The sequence below is a fragment of the Debaryomyces hansenii genome, assembly GCF_000006445.2.
Source record: "Debaryomyces hansenii CBS767 chromosome F complete sequence".
NCBI lineage: Eukaryota > Fungi > Ascomycota > Pichiomycetes > Serinales > Debaryomycetaceae > Debaryomyces > Debaryomyces hansenii.
The window spans coordinates 575299-597151 of NC_006048.2; the positions used below are offsets into that span (position 1 = coordinate 575299).

Below are 21853 nucleotides of genomic sequence, written 5' to 3' on the forward strand. Positions count from 1 at the left end.
TACTAGCAAGAATGAGTGACGAGTTTCCTGCCATATGCGATAGCTGCTGTGGCCCAGACAAGCATATAAAGATGATGAGACAAGCAAATGGAGAAGAATGTAAAGTCTGCACCAGACCATTTACAGTATTTCGGTGGAACCCTAATAATGGAACAAACAAATCCAAGAAAACGATTATATGTATGACATGTGCGAGAGCAAGAAACTGTTGTCAATCGTGTATGTTAGATATAACGTATGGCATACCATTAGAGATAAGAGACACGGCATTGAAAATGGCTGGGCTTGAACATGCCCTGCAAATAAAATCGTCTAATACTTCTCAAAACCGTGAAGTAAAAGCCATTATGGCCGACAAGCAGGAAGCGAAGTATAATAACGAAGATAATGATGTAAATAAATCAAATGACCGAAGTGAAATGGCCCGCGACATACTTCTGAAGCTATCAGAGAAACTAAACGGGAATACAAATGCCTTGATCAAAAAGGCTCCAAAAAATTCTAAGACAACGAAAAAAAACGAGATAATCAATGTCAAAAATGCTGATATATCAAAAATATTAGGCAAGTTACCTCTAGGAGGCCTGATTGTGGTTCCAGAAACCACTCCAGAACTTTCATCATTTTTTCTTTTCGGATTCAGTGATGATATCCCGCAATACATAATATCAGACTTCTGTAATAAATTTGGCAAGATAAAATCATTGTCGATTGTTCATCGTGCTAAATGTGGTTACGTGGTATTCACAACTAGGAAAGCTGCCGAGAGCTTTGCAACTACAATAATGGAGAATGGGCTAAATAAGAATACCGCTACACCAGGATTGCTTATATTAAATAACAAATATCCCGTTAGAGTAAGTTGGGGCAAGCAGAAGCCCTTAGTTACAACAAACGAGGAGTGCCATAAATTGAGTTTAGTTATAACCAAGGTAATGAGACAATTAGCAGAAAAAGATAAGATATTTGAAGACCAGAAAATTACGAAAAAAGCAAAGAATCATAAAACATCTTCGGATGCAAATGAACATTCAAGCAATACAGCATCTACTCAACATTATAAGGCTTTACGACCAGATTTTGAGCTCTAGACTAGTATATAATATATATTTTTGATTCAATCTTGCATCTTTTAAATAAAAGTAGATTTCGCGCGGCGCAAATAGCTATAGCTAGTTTCTGTAACTATTCGAATTTAAATCTATTTTATAATCTTATCATGAGTAAGGTATAACATGGACTTCGAATCACAGCTATGCATTAAAGTGGTGTTATTATTGTTGCCATTCTTCATTATCGGAATAAGATTACTTTGGGTTTTACCGGCGGTCAATTCACCGGCCATGGGATCTGAGAAGGAGAAAGGATTAAGCCAAATACCTTCAGAATTAAGAGGGTCTAACATAATGATCTTTTTAGGTTCAGGTGGACACACAGGGGAAATGATGCGTATTTTGGCTAATGTTGACTTGAATAATTTTAATCGAACATGGGTTACATCATCTGGTGATTCGACTTCAATTTTAAAATGCAAGAAATACGAAGATGAAAGACTAACGAGTGGTCAAAATAAACTGGACTATCTTGTATTACATAGGGCGAGAACTGTTGGTGAATCTATAATTCTGTCAGTTTTTAGTACAGTAAGGTCACTCATTTCTACAATTAAGCACCTCTATGAATTACCACAGTTTCCATCTATTCTTTTATTGAATGGACCAGGGACATCTGTTCCACTAGCATACATAATATTTCTATTGAAATTCTTGGGTTTATGCAAGACCAGGATCATCTATATTGAAAGTCTAGCGAGAGTTAAACAATTGAGCGTAAGTGGTCTTTTAATATTGCCAATTACTGATAGGTTTATTGTTCAATGGAAACAGTTAGCCGTAAAATATAAAAGAGCCGAATATTATGGTATTTTAATTTAATTTAGTCCTATATATTATATATATATATTAACATAGAGACTAAGATATTGAACCATCGCGTTATTTACTATTTGAAAGCATATTTAATTTATTTCTATGACATACACATAAACCAGTATTAGTGGTTTTAATTGTTAATGGGAATACGACCTATATCAAATACGGGTAATACATTTAATGGTTTAATAAAGGAATTTCCAGGACTTGGAGTTGATAGGTTTAATACCATAGCCAATTTATATCTACTCACACATTGTCACACTGACCACTTATGCGGTCTACGTAATAAATCATTTGATAGTATAGTTTATTGTTCCGAAACGACTAAGAAACTAGTAGCATTGGATCCATCTTTTCGACATGTACTACCATTTATTATACCAATTGAAACTAATGTGCCGTTCACAATTACGTTGAATGGAGAAGAAATAACTATGACTTTGATCCCAGCTTATCATTGTCCTGGTGCCACGATGTTCCTACTTGAAGGAGCCACGAAGAATATACTTTATACTGGAGATATAAGGGCCGAATCATGGTGGGTAGAAACGCTTTCCAAATGCCCCAGTCTTTTTCCATATACTGCCGGATTGAAAGTTTTGGACAATATTTATTTGGACACCACTTTTATCTATAGAGGAGAGCCATTTATAGAAATACCACTGAACAATGAAGGTATTTCGGTAGTTACACTGTTGATAAAATCGTATCCTAGAGACGACCCTGACGTACAATTCTACTTCGTTGATAGCACATCTGGATTTGAAGAGGCCTGGGCGCAGATAGCGAATTCTTTACAGGGCACTTTACATACAAGTGAAGAAAATAAGCTAAGAATAGAACTGCTTGATTGTAATCACCTATATACACATTACGGTCACGTACTAAACCATTTGATTAACAAACAATCAAATTCTCGTAACTTGAAATTCCATGCATGCGGTAAATATTTACCTTCATGTATGTCAGACGTTCCCAAATTTCCAATTAGGATAAAGCAGTGTATTGATTTTAATATTTTAGATTTTACAGGGGTGTTTTGTCCAATTCTTTTGAGTAGTATCTCGTCTTCTGAACGTACCAGTGGATTAAAAATGTTAGGAAAAACACTAAAAGGAAACATCGTATATGAGTTTCGTGGAAGAAGATGGCTCTGCAAGAAAGATGGAAATGAACTCTTACCTGCTGATATTAAGTTGGTATTTTCCAGACATTCTTCATATTCAGAATGTAGGAATTTTGTTTCTAAATTCAAATTCAGAGATGTCTACCCTTGTACCGAATCGAAAGATACATGGCAAAATGGAATGATAATGTCGCGTCTATTTGGCGATTTGGTTTATAAACCTTATAAAGGTGACATTACATTGCTTGAATACGATAAGGCCAAATCCCTTGAATATGGACCCCACCATTCCTCGCTATTGAATAGACCTGTTAAAATTATTAATAGGTGGAATTTCTCTGAATGTGTGGATGAAATAAGATGGGTGAAACGTTTTCTCTCTAAAATTGACAATAACTCGTCTGACATTGTACATCAGAATTCTAATCAGTTCAATTTTGAAGGTCAAAAATTTATTTCAAAGTTTGATTTGTCCAATTATACAGAAGATGAGAGACAATTTCACGAGGAAAGACATAAAGACATACAATTGCAAAAAATTGTTATTGGTAGGGGAGAAGCGTGGTACAGGAAGATAATAGAAAATCAGCAGAAGCTTTATTGTAAATATCATAATGACATTGAGGGAGGTGTGCGGAGTGTACTTAGAAATGACCCTAATAGTGATGTACAATTCAATGACGGAATGAAACTTGGTGGTATTGATAGATACAATTATGATAATGGGAGTATTCTGGATGAATCGACGGATGAACAATCACATTATGATAGCCCAAATATTTCTCACAAAAATATTGATGATCTGTCTGTGAAATTTGGAATTAATAGCAATGAAAGGATCCACGCAGAGCCCCAACTAGAAGTATGTCGAAATGATGAATTAACGGATATTGAAGATGAATCTGATAGTATTATGTCTGAAGATCCGTTCAATGAGAACGCCAAATTTGAACGGGCATTGCGAAGGAAAACTGTCCCAATAAAGGAGGATATAAATGAAGCTCTCCCCCAACAGAATAACTTTAAACGGCCATGTTTACAGCGGACAAATAAGTACAACAATAAAAGATCTAAAAAATCTGATTTTTCATTCATTGAATCTAGTTTTAATTCTTTCGAAATAAGTTTCAGAAGGCATATTAGCGAAACTGAGGATGCATCAATAACCAAAAATGCTTCACTGATGATGCTAGCAAACCGCCAAATTAGTTCGAGTAAAATCTACTTTAAATCATGTGCTAGTGTAAACTCTTCTACGATTCAAAATGTATCGAACGACTTGAATAATGATCCTGCAAACTGGTTTAGCTTGAAATTAAAGTCGGTAGATACGCAGTTTAATCAAGTTACAAAGTTTACCTGAATAGTTAGTGTATACCATATCTACTACAATTGCATAACATTAAATTAATACATTTATTAATGATTACGGATGTTATATCGTCTATTTTACAGTGTAGAAGCTATGCTTCCATATTTTGATTTTTCTAAACCTTCAAGTTATATTCCTGACAAGAGATTCGATCAGAAAAAACGGTTACTTTACCAAAGCCAAGCAAAACACTCTGATCGATGAAACCTAAATATATTCAGTTTTCTCTCCATTGGTGGGAACATTTAACGCACTTATAGAATGTGGTCATAGGCTCATCGGCAGACCTGATTTGAAGTTGAAAAAAATATGCCTTATCCCCACCACATGAGTCAATAGGACATTGTGCTAATGTCTGGTCAACATTATCCCAAGCTCCTTCACCACCTAAAACATCATCAACTTCTTTTCTCGATAACTTCTTACGATCATACATTTGGAATCCGTCGATCTTAAACTCGTAGGGGCATGTCAGACAGAAAAACCTGTTACACCCATCATCTTTCTGAGCCATTATTAACATATTAGCACAATACGGACAAAATGACAACATTTTAGGCCTTCGTTATACAGATTATGATGCTTTACTTACGAAGCTTGTTCTCTGGTTTGATTTAATAATGATTCAGAGAATGAAGAGATGCTTTATTATATACAGGATGTACATTGTCGACTTCACATACAACCATCAACACAATTTGACAACCAAGTCAGATAACTTATCCCAGTAATTCAGGATTGATTAAATGTATATGTATATATGACTTTTGAAGAGAAAAGTTCACCTGAGAATAAGGGATTCAATGATTCCGACATATTTTTGACGCCTTCAAAGAAGCATGTTAGTCTCTCCGCAACACCTTCGCATCGTCAATCACCCTTTGATTTGACACTTTCACCTAATAAATCGCCCAGTAAAAGAGGTGTAATAAAGTTAGAGAAAACAGCAGATGACATAGTTTTATTTTCACCAGTAAAAACTCCCAATGGTAGGGCTGGTTTACCGTCACCTAAAAAGAGAACAATAGCAGAATTGGATAAGTCGGCAAGGAAAAGGGCCATACTGACGAGTGGTATATATTCCAAGTTGATGGATGATGATTTGGAGGAAAATAATAATGAATACCTAGACAGGCAGGAAGTATCGTTGGCAGAGGCAATCATAAAAGAATCTAGAGATAATAAACAGGAAGATGTAGATGAATATTTTAGGGCCTACGGTAGTGATGTAGAATTGGAGGAGGATTTAACCGTCAATAAAAAGCCTAAGCGTAGAGGAAGAAAGCCTAAGAAGGAAGTAAAAGTTGAAGAGGATGATGAAATAGATGACGAAGATATCGAAATAGAAGATGACGGAGAATTAGAAGATGACGACGACGAAGAATTCAAGCTTCCAAAGAAAGAAAGGAAAGCAAAAAATAAGCGCATAATAAGGGAAGTGAGTGATATAGATGATATTTCAGAGGAAGATGAAGCAGAAAAGGAAATTTTACCCAAGAGACAAAAGATAACTGCGAGCCCATTTGCAGTTACTCTGGTAGATGAGGCTATATCTCCTAGTAAGAGGAAGGTTGGAAGACCTAGCAAAGCAAGTAAAGTGATTGGTAAAATTAAAAGTATTTTTCAAATGGACGATGAAGCATTTTTCACGGAGAATAAACAAGCTACGAATAGAATTAAGGAAAATGCCGACACTAGTGATGTTACTAAAGATTCGGACTCCTTCTTTTCAATGACTTTAGATAATGTAACGCAGAGCAGTATTGTTTCTGTGCCAACAGTAAGTGGTATACCGAACACTAAGGAAGGTAAAAGAAAGGTAGAAGTGGCGACTGTCGATTCAAATAAATTCATTCCATTACCAATACCTAACATAAACGAAGAAGGAGAAATTGAAGACGAAGAATACGTTAAAAAATATCTACCTAATGTGAATATAGAAGAAAAATATTCAGGTAGGCTTATCGACGAACGAGCTTTTTTCCTTGATGGAACTGAAGGTTATTTCGAACAACATATGGGTAGACCGAAAGCTAGTGCTAACTCATTATCACAATTAGCGCCTCCATTAGAATACGATGAGTTTATACCATATGTCGAATTGAGTAAATTGATACGTTCAAAGGAGAAGAATAAACTAAACGACTTACACAAATCATTATACCATCAATGGTGTTTTGAATTAACTTGCGGATTTAGCTTGAATTTCTATGGCGTTGGATCAAAAATTAAATTAATTGGCGACTTTGTTCAAAATTATCTTGTTGATTGGTACGAGCAAAATATGCAAGAGGATGAGGAGTATCCGGATATATTGGTTGTAAATGGATATAATCCTGCGGTGAAGTTTAAGAAAGTAGCCCATGACATTTTGTCGGTATTTATCTCCCAGGAAAAAAAGAAACAGGACAATGTGAAGTTTCCCAAGCATATATCTGAAACGATTCCATTTCTTATGAAATATGTCGAAGATCGTCGTGTCCATCGGCCAGGTCAATTCATTAAGCCTAAGTTGATATTGGTTATTCACAATATTGATGGTAAACCCTTTCTTAATGAAAGAACCCAAAGTTTACTCTCTCAATTATGCTCTATTCCAGAGATATGGCTAATTTCTTCTACTGACAACATAAACGTCTCCTTACTTTGGGATCTGTTCAAATTGAAAAGTTTCAACTTTTTATGGCACGATTTGACAACATACGAGCCTTACACAGTTGAGATGTCTTTTAGAGACGTTTTGAGTATGGGCAAATCGAAGAAGTTCGTCGGCAACAAAGGTGCCAAGTATGTCTTGAGTTCACTTACGAAGAATGCTAGAAATCTCTACAAAATATTGCTTACCAAACAGTTGGAAATTATGAGAAATACCACTACTACTAAGGCAGGTCGTAATGGCCTAAAAGGTTCTATAAAGCTTGGTATCGAGTTCAAACAACTTTACAATACATGTTTAGAAGAATTCGTTACTTCAAATGAAATAAGTTTCAGAACTATGCTTGGAGAGTTCGTCGAACACAAGATGTGTAGTGCCGTTAAAGATGAAGCTGGTGTGGAAATGGTATTCGTCCCTTTCAACTTCGACGAAATGGAAAAGTTGCTTGCCGAAGAATTTGCATCTAATGAAATGTAAATATATGATCAATATGTACACGTGATTGTAGAAATGTTGAATGTGCGTACTCACCAAAATAAGAGCACACCTTAAACCGGGCTAAGCTTTCTATCATGTATAATATCATTATCAACGTTCAATTACTTCTATAGACTTCAATTAACAACATTATAGATAGCAGTAGTATGGGGAATTTTCCGAAACTTCCCGAAGGAACGCAGCTTCCGGTGGGAGGCCATCAAGTAACAATTCTTAAGTATCTTTCGGAAGGAGGGTTTGCACATATTTACAAAGTAAAAATTGATCCTAAGGAGGAAGATACAGATATTGCTTGCTTGAAGAGAGTTATAGTACCAGATAAGAATGGATTAGATCAATTAAGAAAAGAAGTTGATGTCATGAAAAACTTGCGTTATGGCAGGAATATAGTGAAATATTACGATTCGCATGCAGCAAGGCTAGAGAATGGAACGTACCAAGTATTGGTACTTATGGAGCTTTGTCCTAACAAGTCTTTGTTGGACTATATGAATGTTAAAATCAAGACCAAATTAACTGAACCAGAAATCTTGAAAATTATGCTGGACATATCCATTGGTATATACGAAATGCATAAGATGAAATTAGTTCATAGGGATATTAAGATTGAAAATGTTCTTATTGATGCCAAGAATGATTTCAAGCTATGTGATTTTGGCTCTACTTCCTCGCCAATAATGCCACCAAAAGATCAACAGCAATTCCAACTTCTAAGTCATGATATAATGTATCAGACTACACCCCAGTATAGAGCACCAGAGATGATAGATTTGTATAGAGGATTTCCTATTGACGAGAAAGCAGATATTTGGGCGTTGGGATGCTTTTTGTATAAGTTATGTTATTATACTACACCGTTTGAGGCGAATGGCGATATTGCTATCCTTCACGCAACTTTTCAATTTTTACCAGCACCTGTTTTCTCTGGTGACTTGAAAAACTTAATCATAATAATGCTCCAGGAGAATCCACTCTTCAGACCTAATATTGTTCAAGTTTTGATGTTATTATGCACAATGATGAAAATTGAATTTAAGAGTCTCAAACTAGAGGACATTTATAATACTGGACCATATAATTTCCATGCTTTACATGAATATCAACGCCACAAGCAAAATGAGCTTCTCAAACAGCAACAACTATATTATCAACAGAATGCATACGCGAATGGAGGTAAGGCTACCTCGGAGGTTAATTTAGCCAAGCACTATGGTAATCAAATAAGACTGCAAAATCAATCTCCATTTATTCGTTCTCAAGGAGGTACACCATCACAAGCATACGGCCAATTGAATGCCTCAAACACGGCTGATTTGCAACATCAAACACAAGCTGAGTTACCAGCCGCATTATCTCACGATTTAGAGCCTCAAAAGAATAAACAAGAAGCCGGAGTAACCCTGCCTAATAATGAGGTTAATTCTGAAACGGAAGATGATAATACAAGTGAAATAGGACTAGAAAATTTGGATAATGTCGAAGAGAGATATCCTTCCCTTGAGGATCTTTTGGAAGACCCAACTAAGAGAACTAAGTCAATAGATTCAGATCGTGTTAGTCAAAAGGATAATGCTCCACCTAATTTACCTAATCAGAATATTAGACAACCGAATATGCAGAATTATGGCCCTCAGGTTCCTACACAGCCAGTTATATTAAGTAATGCTGATCTTCAAAAATTGACACCGGATCAGTTTCAACAATATCATTACCAGCATCAAGCTTATCAATATCAGCTTGACCAATATCAGAAACAATTATACCAACAGAATGAGCAACAAAAACACCAACAAGCAAATGCTTTAAACCCGAATAGTATAGACCACAATATAACAACAGGAAAGTCAAAGGAACCATCTGAGTTTGAGAAAAAGGAGGCATGGGAGAGACATCATTCTAAGATTGAAAAAGATGCAGAACTATTGGTTGACGATATATTCGCCACAAATTCCAAATCTCCAGCTTTGGCACCTGTGCAAGTTCAAAATACGAACCAAAGTGCAAAGGGTGATATCGAGTCATTGTCGAAGTTGAAGAAAAGTGTATCATCTGAATATCCTTCAACAAGTTCAGATGGTCATCTGAAACAGCATGGAGAAATTTGTGCAGAAGATAGTATAGAACCATCTATCGGTGCGCATAATGCACAAGATGCGGCTGGAGTTTTCAATGATGATGGGAAAGAAATCAGTAGTAGAAGTAGACATTCATTGGATGGTCATAATTTGAGACCTGAAGGGGGACACGATCAGCGTGATGTGTTTATTAATGATGCGTCTAATAAAGTTAATGATGTTGACTCTTTTGAAAGTTTTTCTGGAAAATACCCAGATATACTTAGTAACATGCACATTGATGCGCCATTTAACAGCAGTCCTCAAACAAAAGTAAGCAACAATCTGAATATACCCTCAATTAATTCTAGTTCTACTGCGGCAAAGTATCCTTTTACATACCAGCAACCTTCACAGCAGAATGTCGCATATTCAAACCCGAAACCCGATGTTAATGCCAACAAAAGTGATATTAGGAAGCATGCAAATCCATGGGGCGACTATACCAAGAATGCTAATGTAGCACCAGTCAAAAGGGTGTCTTCTCACTCGGGAATAGTCAATTCTCAACCTGCGTCAATTAGTAATGAGCCAGCACCTATAATTCCTGTTCATGAACAAATGAATGCATTGTCTTTGAAAGAAAGACCTAGTAGCATGCAGCAAAGGGGTAATTCAAATGAACAATCCTCCGAAGCCAATTTAATTGATTTAGAGGTTGGATTAGAATCGTCTAGCTCATCCACCAATACACCGGCTCTTAATCCTAAAACTAAGGATTTATATAAATTGAATACGGAGTCATCTTTGTCTGGTTTCGACCTTGATGATGAAAAGAAACCATCAGAGTCCAAGCATCAGTTCAAGAAAAGACTTTCCTCGGCGCAAAATCCATCCAGCTTCAGCTTTCAAGAAGAAGTCATCGATTTTGCATCCGATGACGAAAATCCGGAGAACAGTTCTGAAATGAACAGGTTGTCTATAAGAAATTCTTTATCAAAGAAACCAAAATCTAGGAAATCTAGTGAACATAAGAGATCTGATAGTGCAAACAGTGAGGGCAAAAAGAGATTGTCATTATTTGGTTCTTCACAGGGTAATTAATACCCTGAGCTTTGTATAAAACTAATATACATATTATATAGAGCTTTGCATTTTAGATGTTCTCAAATTACATTTAGTTACAATCAATATATTTTATATTATAATATTGTCGCATCGATTACTAAAAAAAAATTTAACGGTCTGAATTGTTTTCAACTCTTTCTAGAACACAGTATAAACAAACAACTGGATATAAGAAGATATGTCATCGGAGAAATATTTAAGGTCTGTCTTGTCTCAATTGGTTCTATCCATTTCGGCAGAAAAAGTTGATGTTCCATCTGAAATAAGTTCTGATTTACAGCCAGTGACAAATTGCATACTTTATATACTTAAAGGTGTTTCTTCGAAATTAATACACGAACAGGATTATTATTCGTTGTTATTTACTGACGCTTCGAAGAAAATTTTAGAAAGCTTCCCAAGTAATGATTTATATACTGTTTTAAATGAATATCTTCATGAAGTGATCAATAATTTTGAACAAAGATTTCAAGAAGAAACTATCAGCAAACTTCATTTACAAATAATTGCTATTGCATTATTGCAAACATTTATACAGTTAAACTTTACAGGACCAGGTATTGAGTTTAATTCGCAACAATTATTCTTTCCTGGAGTTGATGAAAAAACAGTGCAATTGGAATCAATTAAGTTAATCAATATAGAAGGTGAACAAGCCTACGAATTGATGGTAGATCCGTTGTTCTTTATTATTTCATGCTTATTATTTGAGAAGTTAATGCAAGTTGATTCTAGGTTATCTTTAGTGAATAAAACTTTATTGGCACCACTTGAAGAAATTATTGAAGCAACAGGAAACATATGCAGTGCAAGTCCAGATGACCCAGTAAAGGCATCACTTCAATGGTGGAGAGCTAGGGCATTACAGGTGCATTTGTCTTTAATTTCAGAACCAGCAAGCGTTTTGTCAAGCGTTTCGTCATTATTATTAAATCCATCTGTTGCTAATGCATTGGCACCAGCTATAGATGATAACTTGGAATTAAAAAAGCATATTCAGTTAGTATACTTTTTAGAATGTGCAAGAAGTGGAATACATAGTCAAACAGAGCATCTTGCTATACCTTTATTAGGGAAGGCTCGTCAACTTTCAGAATTGAACTTTGTGATATCAGGTGCTAAGGCAAAAAGAACCAAGTTTCAAACGTTTCACACTTCGGCTTTGATCATTTTGGCCAAGAGTAAAAAATCAACTTTATTTGATAACGAAAATGATAATCCAGAGACCTTCGGTTTGGAATCCGACTTGTTACTAGAAAAACCTCAATTCGAATCATTAGATGACCTTGAACTTCAAGACGAACCTAATTCCAAAAGGATTAAAATTGATGAAATTTCTACTATAAATGACGAGGAAGGGGATGAAGAAAAATTGTTACCTATCGCAATGAGACAGGATGATATACCTGATGAATTGAAAGCATTAGATCCAAACGAGCAACCTGCTTTAAATGATTTGGATAGTGTCCAATTATTATTGAGATTAACCACTTTAAGACAAACGACGCCATCCAATAACCCGTTGGTCGAAGAAGAGTTATTAGCATTAGCTAGTAGAATTTTATATGCTTCATCCAAGAGTGTTAATTGGAGTATATTTTCACGAGCTTTGTGGGAAAGATCGATCCTTGAAACTACTAAAGCCAGGACCATCGAAAGAGGTATATTACAAATGACATCATTAGTGGAAGAAATTGGTATAAAAGTTAAAACCAGAATTATCCCACAAGCAATGGAAGAAGGGGATGAAGAAGGGAGTTCCGCCGCTGCGTCTAGATTAAGATTTATACATCAATTACCATTAATGCCACAATGGGCAATGGATATGAGGTTAGCAGAGAAGTACATGTCCCTCGGTGTTCTTAGATCGGCTGTTGAAATTTATGAAAGATTGCAGTTATCTTGTGAAACCGCATTATGTTATGCGGCAGCTGATGAAGAAAAAGAAGCAGAAAGGATTATATTGGAAAGAATCAACTCTCATCCAGAAGATGCAAGAGCTGTATCAATTCTAGGAGATATAAGACAAGATCCAAACTTATGGATAAAAGCATGGGAAATTGGAAAATATTCGAAAGCTAAAGCTTCTTTATCACGTTATTTCTATAATCCACCGCAAAGTTCAGGACTTACTAAAGATCTTGAACAGGCTATTAAACATATGAACGACTGTTTGACAGCGAATCCATTAAGCTACGAACATTGGTTCTTTTACGGGTGCTGTGGGTTAGAATCACATCAATATGAAGTAGCTGCTGAGGCTTTCACGCGGTGTGTAGCTTTAGATGATACTAATTCTCATGCTTGGTCCAATCTTGCAAGTGCTTTGTTAAGAACCGACAAAACTAGACCTGCTTTGAATGCTTTGAAGAAAGCAATTAGATGTGCTGGTGAATCCAATAAGTCTTGGAGAATTTATGAAAATTACTTAATTGTTGCAGCAAAATTGAACGAATGGAATGATGTATTGATTGCTGCTAGGGAGTTAATAAATATCAGAGGTAATTCTGACGGGGAAGGCTCAATTGATATTCCAATAATAGAGAAATTGGTAGAGATCTTGGTAGCAACCGAATATCCATCTGCTGAAGACACAAGGTTTACCCATTACCAAAAGTCTTGTATTGATCTTGTTTGTAACATATTACCTTCAGTGATCACAAAATCTGCCAGATGTTGGAGAATTGTTGCAAGAGTAGAACTATGGAGACAAAAGCCGTGGGCTGCTCTTGAATGCCATGAAAAGGCATATAGAGCGTTGAGCCAGAGACCAGAATTAGAGACTGACGAGTCTGCTTGGAATGAGGCCATCGATTCCTGCTCTGATTTAGTTGCTGCATACGAGTCTCTTGGCGAGTTACCAGGAAAACACGATGCGGGAGATTTGGTATGTAAAGACTGGAAATACAAGGCAAAAACCACGGTGAGATCGTTAATGTCTAAAGGGAAGGCTATGTGGGAAGATTCTGAAGGATGGTACAGATTACAAGATATGAAAGAACAATTGTTAAATAATTGATGATTTACAATTGTCAATATTCATGCAAATAGAACCTTATAGAATATTTATATCACTAACATATAATTAATATATAATTAATATATAACTGGTATATATGTACAGAATGTCTATTGCAGCCATTGTAAGATATAGAGAACTGCCGCGCACGACAGAATATGAACAAATCATCAACAAAAATGATAAAATCGCGTATCAAGCTTCTAGATTTTATACTTAAGTTACTCGGTTTAGACTTAGTTACAACCATTATACGTAAAATTAACCAAGCAATAAGCTTAAATATAAAGGATTTCTCTGTGTTTCTATTGAAGTTCATATACGATCGTTGCATAATAACAAAAAATGGTTGATGATAAATATATTGGATTGGCCTTGGCTATGTCGTCCTCTTTAGCGATAGGGACATCGTTTATTATCACGAAGAAAGGGTTAATCGATGCATCTGCAAGGAACGGAAGTTCACAAGTTCAAGGGCATGAATATTTACAGAATCCTATTTGGTGGGCTGGTATGATCACCATGGCTATTGGAGAAGTAGCCAACTTTGCGGCGTACACATTTGCTCCTGCTATTTTAGTTACCCCATTAGGTGCATTATCGGTTATTATTGGGGCTGTTTTGGCTGCAGTTTTCTTGAAAGAAGAGCTTGGAACATTGGGTAAGATGGGATGTGCTATTTGTTTGATGGGGTCAGTTATTATTGTTCTTCATGCTCCACCAGACAAAGAAATTGAAACTGTTGATGAAATATTGGGTTACGCAACAAAACCAGGATTTTTGTTCTACTGTTTCATGGTAACGCTTTATTCGTTATTCATGATATACAAGATTGTTCCTCAATACGGCCATACCAACCCTATGATTTACATCTCTATTTGTTCTTCTGTTGGTTCTATTTCTGTCATGTCTATCAAAGCCTTTGGTATTGCCTTAAAATTAACTTTGAGTGGCCATAATCAGTTCACATATGTTTCCACCTACTTGTTTATTGGTGTTGTGGTGTTGTGTATCTTGACACAGATGAATTATTTCAATAAGGCTTTGGATCAATTTGATACTTCAATTGTCAACCCATTATACTACGTTACCTTTACCACATTCACTTTAGCGGCATCCTTTATTTTATTTAGAGGATTCAATACTACCTCAGCCATTAACATTATTTCATTATTAATCGGGTTTTTGATTATATTCAGTGGGGTTTATTTATTAAATATTTCTAGAAAGAACAACGATGGTAAAGACAATAGAGAAATATTCGGTGTTCACAATGGAAAAGAAATGGCACCTTTAGACAATGGAGTTGGTGGATTTTCGTCGATGAGAAGATCATTACAAGTTAACAGACAAGATTATAATGAAGAGGAAACGGTAGGCTTAAGAAGATTTGACAGCTTTGAATTAGGCAGTGATGAAGACTCACAAGATTATCATCAAAGAACATGAGAGAGGTGGTTGACATTTGAAATCATAATTACAGGATTAATTCGATTGAAGTTATGTTTATAGATTTGCTTCTGCAAAACTTATTTTTGGAATTATATGTAGGTATATGTTAGTATTAAACAATACAATTTATAGGATACAAAAAGTTATATTATCAATATATTGTTGGTGAATAAATAACTAAATTCAAACTATAAAATACAATGTATAGGAACCATTAATGCGCAACTCTACTTAAATATCATCAATATCCAAATCTTCACCTTCTTCTTCATCACTATCTTCAGCACCGAATTCGAAGTTGACATCTTCATCTTCGTCGGCACCAAATGTATCGGTTTCGTTAATTTTAGCATTTTCTGGCAATTCACCGACATTCTTCAATGTTCTGGCTTCATCAGAATTGTATTTGTGGATAACATCACATTGGTCGTCTTGGAAATCTCTCAAAGAAACTAAAATAATATCACCTTGGGACATCCAGACCTTCTTTCTTAATTTACCTCTAATGTGACCCATTCTCTTTTCGCCATCGAAACATGAAACTTCGATTCTACCATTACCTAACATCTTGGTGATTTGAGCGTATTCTTGTCCTTCATCCTTGTAGATTAATTCTCTCTTTTGACCACCGTTATCATTCTTACCTCTTCTTCTATTCTTACCACCTTTACCTTTACCAGTTTTACCCATTTTGAATTCGTATAAGGTTCTTAATTAGGAAAAGAAGGAAACGGTAAGATACTATTCATAGTTCTTTGAAAATTTTAATGGCCACCTAATGATTATATAAGCATGACATAATCTTTTAAATATGAAAAGTCATTAGCTAGACTATAGTAAAGACATAAAGAATCCATATTACTTTAAATAATAACTGCATTAAATGGATTCGTTCGAAGCTAGTACACAATTCACACAAATACTTAAGGGGTTAACACCCTCCATTCAAAATTTGACTCGAGCAGCACACTTTGCATTAAAAAATTCAGAAAGTGAAGATTATTTGTTCCATACGATCATAGACACTTTAGATGACCCAAACATAGAGCTAAACACCAAGTCGACGATTTTTCAATTTATAGAAGTATTAATGCATGAATCATTGGTTATATCACTGCAACCAAAATCCCACTATACGTATCCGTATGTGCATAACTTGAAAAATTCTCTACCCAAAATTTTACTCAAGGTATTACCTGGGTCAAACAATTCAAGTTTATACAACGCCTATAATAGTTTGAAGAATATATCTGAAACATGTAAGGTTAATTATGATGAATACAACAAAAAGTACAGTGGTATATCCGAGTTATTTACAGATGAAGATTTAGAGAACATCGACACCAATTTACCGTTTCCTGACATCAAAGTGGAAGATGAGATTGAAGCGTCAGATCCATTAATAACTACGTGGGATTTGTTAATCAAAAAGAAAAAACAGAGTCAATACGAGAGATTGCGGTTGTTAAAACACCTGAGAATGATTGAAGAATCCGTAGAGGAGGAGGACATGTTTAGTTATAAGGGAGGCAAGTCACAAAAAGACCAAAATAACGGCAAAGCAAATGAACTTTTACTCTCAAAGAAACATATTTTGTTAAGAATGGAAGATGACAGAGAGACCCATAAGAGATCAAAAGAAAATATATGGGTTGTAAATAGACCAAAGGATGCTTCTATTTTAACGGAAGATGAATTCTTGGTTCATTATTGGAATAAATATAGAGTGATGGCAGAGGAAGAAGAGAAGACATTTATGGACAGCCTTGACGAACTCAACGGCTTGGTGGTTGAAAGTTATAAAGATAAGCAGTTTTAGAAGAAGGGGTAATTTAATTCATTTTGCGAATTGTGTAATTGTAAATAAACAAAGCTATATTAATATCTATATACAAAACATATCTAGTAATTTATGCTGTGTGGCTCTTATAGGGCTCGCTCACTGGATTTGACAATATTCCTAATAGTTCGTTCTTTCCAGAAACGCAGTACGTTGCCGAAGTTCTTGAATCTGCACCGAGAACAGTAACTGTTATCACCTCTGGTATTTCACCAGATCTCTCCAAACCATTTGCATATTCATAACCAGGTTCATCAATAAGCGTAGAACCACCACTTAAAAATAAAGCGGTGACTAAGTTTTTTTGAATTTTGGACGTAGGGCTCTTAATAGGTGGTAAGCTTGCTGTTTCAGATATCGGTGTGCTAGGCGCAGAGCCTGGAACCTGTTTAACTTGATATTCTTCTATCAATGATTCACTTTTGATTCCCTGCTTCTTTTGGTTATAATAAGAAATAATGAACTTCAAAGCCTTCATAGATAATTTGTTTTTTTGCACTATTAAAACATTTCTGATCAAGGTCGCATGGACACCATCCTGATCCAGGAATAATTCATTAACATGCTGAATACAATCTCCCAAAATAGACAAACTTCTTTCACGATCATTTTCAAAAGACTTACCAGGGTGAAATCTGATTGTGCAGTCTTCAACCTCCATATGAGAACCAGGTAATCTTTCTACTTTAGATGCAATTAATTGTGAAACCTGAGGCATCCAACCTTCAAGCTCGACTTCATCAATAATAGATATCCACTTATCTGACTCTGTGAGCTTAATATAACCACCATTCTCCGCAACAAGGCCCAAATTAGGACTTCTATTGTACAACGTATCTAAATCTGACCTTTTCAAATAACTGGTCAAGTAAACGTGGTTTAAAGGATCAGATAATAATTCATTTAGTAAGCTTGCAAATCTAGAAGATTCGGAAAATGCTCCATTTTTACCAGCTGCTGCTACGGCTGACTTAGAGGTGAGCTTATGAAATTTTGAACTTGGATCATTTGTTGAAGCAATAGCAGAAGGGGTGTCCAAATTTAAGAAGAATAATCTTTTACCTCCATCATTACGAGAATAAAAACTATCAAATATATCTCTTGTGAACGGGATTAGTTTGTTTAAATTTCTACTGTGGTCATAATCCCATCCTTCATTAATACCTTGTAAACAATTTTCAACCCAATTTCTCGAATCGTGGTTACAAATTGTCTTGTAACAATTAGTCCAGCGCTTAACCTTTTCATCTTGTCCCATATCTAACAGTACTTTAAATAATTCTGCAAATCGTTTAAGATCCCATGGATTAATCAAAATTGCCCCTTCTCCATTACAATTCAAAAGAGGTGAAGATCCAGTAAATTCGGAAAGCATTAAAGGCGATTTTTTTTCTGTGGTTGCAATTATGTACTCATGGCAAGTCAAGTTTAAGCCTTCCCTCATAGAAGCGACCACAAATACTTCAGCTTCACATTGTAAAGCCACATATTGCTCAAACCCTATATCTTGTTGCAACAACACTACTGGTTGCGAAAAAGATATATCACCTGTCAATGCATTAATTCTTCCAACAATAGACATGATTTCACTTTCATAACTTGAATCTTGTGTTGTACCTGGACAAATTTGAATTAAAACAGTTGTATCCACGTATTCTGGATTACTATGTAAAAACTTTTCATATGCTAATAACTTTTGCTTAATACCACGTAATTTTTCCAATTTATCTCTACTGACGATCAATTTCTTATTGGACCATCTTTCTCTAATCATATTTCTCCATTCATTAACTTCATTCGATCCTAAGTAACCTTCTAACGATTTAGCATCCACACCAACTGGGATAGTATTAATCATCGTGAATTTGCCTTCATAAGTTATACCAAATTCGTTAGCATCTGCTAACAATAACCTGTTGCAGGTTTGCCAGAAATGTCTAACATATTCATCAGTTTGAAATGTAATACAATTAGCACCCAACATCCCACTTAATATAGCCTTTCTTTGAGCAAAGCAACGAAATACTTCAGATGATGGGAACGAGACATGTAAAAATAAACCAATTTTGGCTTCCGGCAACTTTTCTCTGATCATTTTGGGTACTAATAATAAATGATAGTCATGAATCCAAATCATATTATTAGGATCATTAGGATCAGAAGACCCGTTTTCTTTCTTATATAAATCAACAATTTTGTCAGCTACTAGTTGATTTAATAGCTTATAATGACCCCACGAATGATCTTCAAAGGCCTTTGATTTAGGATCATCTGGAATTTGATAATGTAACGTTGGCCACAAAATTTGCTTACAAAATGATTTATAATGGCCTTGGAAAGTTATATCATTAGGAAAAACAGCTTCACAGTCGTAGTTTTCACTTAAGGAATCAGAAATACCGTTAATTACTGAATTTGGTACCGCGTCACTTGGCATAGCTAAGGTACCTACCCATTTATGGTCATTAATACCACCAGCATCAACTGCAATTTGAACAGCCTTTGTCAAAGAAACGTTACCTTTACCAGCTAATACAACTTTCCATGGTGCATCCTCAAAAATGTTTTCCTGGTTTAGTATACCGTCCTCCAAGTCTGGTTTAGAAAACCCTCCGAACGGAGTCAACTTTGATTCTGTTCTTCCATGTACCAAATCATTAAAATTTTCAATATGATCTTCATCCACACTCTTATCACTTGCATAATCACTTTCTCTTGCTTCTTCTTCCTCTACTTCTTTGATGCGTGTGGGAATTGAATTCGAGCTACTATTGCTATGCAAGGTAAATCCCTGCCTAGAAATAGGTGTTCTCTGTCTAGTCGAAGGTACAGACATCGTAGAAGAATTAGTAGTTGGATTTAAACCAATCATGTTAGAATAGGAACTAAATGATGAGTTATTTAAGGACGTCAAATTATTTGATGATCTGTTGATCTTCAACCCTGGGAGACCAGCATCTTCACTCTTCTTCTTTGGGTCTACTACCAGACTCTGAAATGCAACATTACTATACCTAGATCTTGGTTGAATCAACTTCGATCCTAGTTTATCATACAAGTTATCTGTTAGAATATTTTGGCTATCATGGGGTGTTCTTTTATGACTGTGAAAAAATTCCTGTGCAGAATTGACCTGATCAGTATCACTGCCTGTCATTATACTGGCATTATCATTAAAAGTGGGTGATCCCGAGCGAGGTGTATGCTGCTGAGATGTGCTTAACGATGGTAAAATCGAGCTTTGCGATATGCCAGTGCCCATACCTGCTGATACGCTTTTCCTTTGTTGATTTCTTGCATCATTTTGAATATTAGGTACTGTAGCATCCTTCTGCGTTATGTCGATGTCATAATCAACTCTACCGCCCACATCGAACTTGACCGTATAAGGCAAAAATCTATTGAAATGTTAATATTCATTCGTCTTCAATTCATAAGCAATAGATTCAAACAACTTTAATCTCGTATACATACAAAGTTCCAATAATAATGGTCATTTTCAACTTATCCAAATATCTAGTCTACTTATTTAGTTTCAATTCCTAATACTTTTTATAGTAGTTATAGGTAGAACTTTGCCTTGATTCCTTATAATGTTGCTACTGTCACGTGCCCAGCTCATATATAGATTCTGTTGGGGGACTGTTGCTTACACGCTTAAAGTAAGAGAATCCTTTGATAATGAATGGATATGTACAGTTTTTAGCAGACAGTCACTGTCATTTAGATGTGGAATGTTCATCTCAAAGAGCAGAAGAATTAGGGAATTTTTTGAACACTCTGGAGTCAATAATTGACCGCAGAGAGTTCTTTCATATTATGTCCTCAAATCATGTAGACATATTTCATATAGACTTAATATTAGACAAATTAGAAAACAAAACTGTTCTCCCATATTTCGGTATTCATCCATGGTACAGCCACTTATTTACTGATCTCAAGTTGGAGGAATTTGAGAACGAACAAGAATGGAAGCAAATTCATTACGAATCAGTACTTGATCCTACACCACCGTCCGAGTTGTTAGAGGTACTACCAAATCCCATAAGCTTCGACTCGCATGTTAATGAAATACGCAGGCTTGCCAACAAGCATCAAAAAAAGGGATTTTCTGTTGGCATTGGAGAAATTGGGTTAGATAAACTATTTAGAATTCCACTGAACGGATATTTTGGCAATCAGAAACTCCCCCTCAACGATAATCCAAATAAGCTATCGGCCTGTAGAGTCAAAATGGATCACCAAGCATACATATTTGCAAGGCAATTGAAATTGGCCAGTAGTTTGAAAAGACCTATTTCTTTACATTGTGTCAAGGCACATGGTTTACTATACGACCAAGTAACTAGTAAAAAAGAACTTGACGGCATTTCTTCAGTTATACTTCATTCATATTCCGGATCTCTCGATCAGGCAGGTTTGTGGATACGACACTTTTCGAAGTCGAATCGACTATTATATTTTTCGCTCTCAAATTGGATTAATGGATCCGCCAAGAAACAAGATTCGTTAAAAGATCTCGTTAAACTACTTGGCAACGATCAGATACTACTAGAAACTGATGTTGGTATAGACAAATATCTACTAGATCCTGAGAGAAGAGAAGAATATTTCAATCAGCTAAAAGAAATTTTTATCAAGATATGCTCAATTAAAGGCTGGGGTGAAGATCTTGCGAAGGAGATCATATTTGACAATTGGAATAAATCTATCGCCCAATGAAGCTTGTCTTGGTATACGTAGGTTAGCGTCATAGCTAACGTACAAAGGTTTT

At 35.6% G+C, this 21853-nt stretch overlaps 12 protein-coding genes across 12 annotated transcripts; 9 read left to right on the forward strand and 3 right to left on the reverse strand. All coding sequences in view use genetic code 12, as the record gives it.

The window, feature by feature from the left end:
* Positions 1-11: 11 nt before the first annotated feature.
* On the forward strand, positions 12-1091 carry DEHA2F06490g (DEHA2F06490p; the record flags this gene model as incomplete). Its single annotated transcript, XM_460640.1, has 1 exon — positions 12-1091. One exon carries the CDS (start codon positions 12-14, stop codon positions 1089-1091), a length of 1080 nt encoding a protein of 359 aa, XP_460640.2.
* A 144-nt stretch (positions 1092-1235) lies between these two features.
* On the forward strand, positions 1236-1934 carry DEHA2F06512g (DEHA2F06512p; the record flags this gene model as incomplete). The annotated part of the gene is made up of 1 exon (XM_460641.1): positions 1236-1934. One exon carries the CDS (start codon positions 1236-1238, stop codon positions 1932-1934), a length of 699 nt encoding a protein of 232 aa, XP_460641.2.
* Positions 1935-2071: 137 nt separating this feature from the next.
* On the forward strand, positions 2072-4423 carry DEHA2F06534g (DEHA2F06534p; the record flags this gene model as incomplete). Its single annotated transcript, XM_460642.1, has 1 exon — positions 2072-4423. One exon carries the CDS (start codon positions 2072-2074, stop codon positions 4421-4423), a length of 2352 nt encoding a protein of 783 aa, XP_460642.2.
* A 226-nt stretch (positions 4424-4649) lies between these two features.
* DEHA2F06556g (DEHA2F06556p) lies at positions 4650-4985 on the reverse strand (the record flags this gene model as incomplete). The annotated part of the gene is made up of 1 exon (XM_460643.1): positions 4650-4985. One exon carries the CDS (start codon positions 4983-4985, stop codon positions 4650-4652), a length of 336 nt encoding a protein of 111 aa, XP_460643.2.
* A 207-nt stretch (positions 4986-5192) lies between these two features.
* DEHA2F06578g (DEHA2F06578p) lies at positions 5193-7565 on the forward strand (the record flags this gene model as incomplete). Its single annotated transcript, XM_460644.1, has 1 exon — positions 5193-7565. One exon carries the CDS (start codon positions 5193-5195, stop codon positions 7563-7565), a length of 2373 nt encoding a protein of 790 aa, XP_460644.2.
* A 167-nt stretch (positions 7566-7732) lies between these two features.
* DEHA2F06600g (DEHA2F06600p) lies at positions 7733-10744 on the forward strand (the record flags this gene model as incomplete). The annotated part of the gene is made up of 1 exon (XM_460645.1): positions 7733-10744. The coding sequence occupies one exon, from the start codon at positions 7733-7735 to the stop codon at positions 10742-10744; it is 3012 nt and encodes a 1003-aa protein (XP_460645.2).
* Positions 10745-10946: 202 nt separating this feature from the next.
* Positions 10947-13787, forward strand: DEHA2F06622g (DEHA2F06622p; the record flags this gene model as incomplete). The annotated part of the gene is made up of 1 exon (XM_002770712.1): positions 10947-13787. The coding sequence occupies one exon, from the start codon at positions 10947-10949 to the stop codon at positions 13785-13787; it is 2841 nt and encodes a 946-aa protein (XP_002770758.1).
* Positions 13788-14132: 345 nt separating this feature from the next.
* DEHA2F06644g (DEHA2F06644p) lies at positions 14133-15236 on the forward strand (the record flags this gene model as incomplete). The annotated part of the gene is made up of 1 exon (XM_460648.1): positions 14133-15236. The coding sequence occupies one exon, from the start codon at positions 14133-14135 to the stop codon at positions 15234-15236; it is 1104 nt and encodes a 367-aa protein (XP_460648.1).
* A 234-nt stretch (positions 15237-15470) lies between these two features.
* Positions 15471-15929, reverse strand: DEHA2F06666g (DEHA2F06666p; the record flags this gene model as incomplete). The annotated part of the gene is made up of 1 exon (XM_460649.1): positions 15471-15929. One exon carries the CDS (start codon positions 15927-15929, stop codon positions 15471-15473), a length of 459 nt encoding a protein of 152 aa, XP_460649.1.
* A 193-nt stretch (positions 15930-16122) lies between these two features.
* Positions 16123-17058, forward strand: DEHA2F06688g (DEHA2F06688p; the record flags this gene model as incomplete). Its single annotated transcript, XM_002770713.1, has 1 exon — positions 16123-17058. One exon carries the CDS (start codon positions 16123-16125, stop codon positions 17056-17058), a length of 936 nt encoding a protein of 311 aa, XP_002770759.1.
* Positions 17059-17149: 91 nt separating this feature from the next.
* Positions 17150-20576, reverse strand: DEHA2F06710g (DEHA2F06710p; the record flags this gene model as incomplete). The annotated part of the gene is made up of 2 exons (XM_460651.1): positions 17150-20477; positions 20554-20576. 2 exons carry the CDS (start codon positions 20574-20576, stop codon positions 17150-17152), a joined length of 3351 nt encoding a protein of 1116 aa, XP_460651.2.
* Positions 20577-20760: 184 nt separating this feature from the next.
* DEHA2F06732g (DEHA2F06732p) lies at positions 20761-21801 on the forward strand (the record flags this gene model as incomplete). Its single annotated transcript, XM_460652.1, has 1 exon — positions 20761-21801. One exon carries the CDS (start codon positions 20761-20763, stop codon positions 21799-21801), a length of 1041 nt encoding a protein of 346 aa, XP_460652.2.
* Positions 21802-21853: the final 52 nt, after the last annotated feature.